At 45.0% G+C, this 4004-nt stretch overlaps 1 protein-coding gene across 1 annotated transcript; it reads right to left on the bottom strand.

Moving 5' to 3' along the window:
* Nucleotides 1-649: 649 nt before the first annotated feature.
* LOC143277016 (uncharacterized) lies at nucleotides 650-3536 on the bottom strand. Its single transcript, XM_076581730.1, has 2 exons — nucleotides 3329-3536; nucleotides 650-2811 (listed from the first exon to the last, which is right to left on the bottom strand). The coding sequence occupies exons 1-2, from the start codon at nucleotides 3394-3396 to the stop codon at nucleotides 807-809; spliced, it is 2073 nt and encodes a 690-aa protein (XP_076437845.1). The 5' UTR covers nucleotides 3397-3536; the 3' UTR covers nucleotides 650-806.
* Between the last annotated feature and the right edge of the window lie 468 nt (nucleotides 3537-4004).

Raw genomic sequence — 4004 nt, 5'->3', positions numbered from 1 at the left:
CGCACCAGTCATTCACACGCACGCTTAACTCTAAAACTGGAAAAACTGAAAACAAGGAAGAGGCAGGGAAGGGAGGCTATTTTGGAAGAGGTGGGTTTTAAGACCAGACTTGAAAGAGCTGAGTGTGGAGACCTGACGAAGAGAAAGAGGAAGTTCATTTCAATTGCAAGGTCCAGAGACAGAAAAAGAATAGCGGCCAACAGTCGAGTGTTTGAATCTGGGCATGCATAAACAGAATGGATCCGAAGCATGGCGATCTTAACTACAGGCCTACTCAACGCGCGACTGGGGGCTTGGACTGGGGGCTGACTGGGTACAAGCTACTGAACATCAATTGCAGCTGTTTTTCATGTCCATATCCAAAGAAAGTTCATTGTTTTGGTTTATACACGTGCAGAATGCATCTTTTGGGTAGTTTGATGCATTTTGATATATATTTTTTTTTAAAGTTTATTTCTATGTTTTCGTTTGAATTGGATTCTGTTTGCCAATGTAAGGTGTAGCAAGTTGCTTACATGTTCAGGTTGATATTTTTGTAATCTTGGCAATTGGCATGTTCAAACCATGCATGATTTCCATAATTTATGGCCAAATTAACTGTAAATGTGCTACCCCCCCCCCCCCCCCCCCCCCCCCCCACCGATACAAACCGACCCTCATTTTAAGTTCATGCGGCAATGTCACAGTATTAATTAATCCATTCATAAAAGGACAAAGGAACAAACACAGAAACAAAAAGAACAGTTCAAATACAGACAGGTACAAACAGCAGTCAACACTAACCTGGTATACTCGAATGATTATCACTATGATGTCTCGGAGAGTTTCAGTCTCTTGAGGGCAGGTTCCTTCGTCGAACGGGGTGTGGCATCTCTGCAGTAGTTTTTGATGAGGATGTTGGCTACTATCCTAGCATGTCTCTCCTTCATGTGAAACTCGTACATGTCAGACAGGGCCAGGGCTATCCTCATGAATGAATGACGGCACACAGAGTTCTTGACCACATTGAAGATGATGAAACTAAAAATTGTCCATTGACAGGCCCTGTCAGACGGCACCTTTAGACCTCCTCTGTCAAGTGATTTTGTGTACTGGCCATATTTATCAAAGTAAAAAGATGTTTGTCCCTCTTCATAGTCAGTGTCTTTTCTTGTGACATAGCCAGCGATGTATACAAGCACTGACTTGTTCTCGTCAGAGACCAAGTCCTCTAGCGTCTCAATGTCATCTACCGCCTGGCATGCCTTCTCATCTTGTTCAAGATTGAACACACAGTCAGGGCAAGAGTGCCCTGGCTCCTCCACCTCAAGGGCTGCCTCCGCTTCAAGGGAGAGAAGGAGCCTGGACCTGTTGATGTTGGTCTTCTCTATGATTTGCTGGACGTTGATAAAGTATGTCCCCCCTGACCCCTGGCGCAGCTTGCTAAATTCTTTCTCCAAGGGATCAGTGGAGAACTGTCCAAATAGAATGTAGTCGTGGGCAGGAGAGAGAAGGAGTTGTCTACACAGGCTGACTAGTCCATTGCAAGTGTGATGCACTGCTCTCGCGGTGTCCCGTGTCAGCTGTTTCTGTCGCTTCCCCTGCTTGCCAGACATCTCTAGGGCCATCTCTCCAAATTGAAGCACAGTATTAAGTCTCTCATCGTTAGGGTTGCTGATGGCAGCCTGCAGTGGATCTCTCCGCCGATCATCCATGAACTCGGACTTAACGTTGACAATTTTCCACCACGTCAGCACCTTAAGTATGAAGGCCGCAGTGTCCTTCACCTCATCAGTCTGTTCCAGTCTAGGGTGGTTCAGCAGGGCTTGGTGGGTCTTTTCGCTGAAAACCTTCAGACAGGTAGACACCTTCTGCCTCTCGATGGGTTTTGGTGAGACAGCCACTTCGTCCAAGTCTGACATCTTCACCAACGAGTCACACTCGAGCTTGTAAAGGTTGACAAGGTGTCTCCACTTTGCTGTCCTCTGCACACCATTGTCTTCAAAAGTCAGCTCTCCTGTAGCCTCAGTGAGCCAGTTATTACGGAGATTCTTCAGCAGATGGACGTAATCATACAGCAAAAAGACACCTCCTGCAGTTTCCCAAGGCCTGTGGGGGTCACCAGCAAGCATCTTGAACAGGGCTTGATTGTTCCTATTCCCGTCACAGATGACTGCCTTTACATTTCCACCAGCACAGTTGATGGCCTCCAGACACAGCTGAACCTGGTCGTGCAGAAACTGCGAGTTCAATTTTGATACTGGCAAGATCTTTGACAAGAACTTTGGGCCGCCAAACATACACGAAACCATCATGCCCAGCACAGTCTTTGCAAGACACTGAGGGTTGTCCACACTGCGGCCAAACACTCGCCCACCATGGTATAGCATGGACTTCTTTACATACACCTCATCCTGCAAAAGAACACACATTTTCTGTCTGTCTTGTAGATTGGCGAATACTGCACTGGAGAATGTTGTCTCATCTAATCTTGCCACTTTGGAAGTTATCCGAGTCAATGTCTGCACAGATGGGAGTTGCAGATCATGGCGCAGGGTCTCGTACAAACACCGTGATGTGGCAAAATAGGTGAATGCTCGGATGATGACAGCAGGTGTGTACATTGGCTTCCCTACTTGCTGTGATCCCATGGCCTGCATCTGCTGTTGGATGATCACTTTCTTGTGGTCCATTTCTAGACAGTTCAAAAATCTGATACTTTCCTCTAGTGCTGACCAAGTCTTCAGTGCGGTGATTCTGTTCTTAGACAGGGTTGTAACAGTACACTTCACACCCAAGTGGAAAGTCTCAAAGCTCTGGTCTTGTGCAATTCTGGTTAAAAATAAATAAATATATATAATATTAATAAATATTTCTTCTTGTAAGGCGCTGTTCTCCTCAGTGAGGACTCACAGCGCTCACATTCACACACACACACACACACACACACACACACACACACACACACACACACACACACACACACACCATACATTCACACACACACACACATACATTCACACACACACACACACACACAGAGTGACATACACACACACACCACATACATTCACACACACACACAAATACACATGCACCTAAGCTCCTTGCACACACCACATACATTCACACACACACACACACACACACACACACACACACACTGACACACACACACATGCAATATGTGACAACTATCCGAAGGCTACATGAATACTTTGGTAAAAAGGTGAGTTTTTAGAGTGGATTTAATCTATGTGAGTTATTATTGTTGGGTTTTTTTTTGGTTTTTTTTATCAGTGGGGAGTGAATTCAAATTTGGGGGCTTGAAAACTGAAGACTCTCTCACCTTGTTACAAATAGAGGAATCCCATTCACAAATTTCCTGGCTTGAATATGAAGCACAGTCTCGTCCATGTATGAAATCACAGGTGCAGGCAAATCCGGCTCGCCGGACAACAACTTCTGTTTCAATTCTTCGAAAGTCACACTGTCTTTCAAGTTGAATGCCTCTTGCTGATCCTCTACCCTGTTCCTCACGGAACTTGAGGAACGTGTTGTTGAGCGAGGAGGGGGTGGTGAGGTAGGCACTTGACTTGATGGAACGTTAGGCCACACAGAGGGTGGAAATTTCGGTCGCAACTTTCCATTCTTTGAGACAGTTTCGAAGCCGGGGGGCCAGTGAAGTGCACAGATCACAGTATTCTTCGTCAGTACGAACTTGTCGTTTGGAATTCTTTTAATCCACGAGTCTTTGTCGCTTTCATTCGATGGAAATCGATAAACAGAAACTTTCTCCTTCTCGTCACAACCTTTTGCAAGATCGTAGTTCGTTTTGCAGCCGAATACACAACATTTCTTGCCCATTTTCACAATCAAACACGATGTAAACATGAGCCATTCAAATGAAAGGAAGTTGTTTGGAAAGACGGTTCACCACAACACACCGAACAAAACATGGAGCTAACTCGTCAAATACAACTAATATAAGTAATTTAATTAATGAAAGATAATTTTTATTAATA

Source organism: Babylonia areolata, chromosome 33 (genome assembly GCF_041734735.1).
Source record: "Babylonia areolata isolate BAREFJ2019XMU chromosome 33, ASM4173473v1, whole genome shotgun sequence".
In the NCBI taxonomy this organism is placed as follows: Eukaryota; Metazoa; Mollusca; class Gastropoda; order Neogastropoda; family Buccinidae; genus Babylonia; species Babylonia areolata.
The sequence above is the reverse complement of the archived record's forward strand: the minus strand, read 5'-3'. Positions and strand labels throughout refer to the sequence as shown.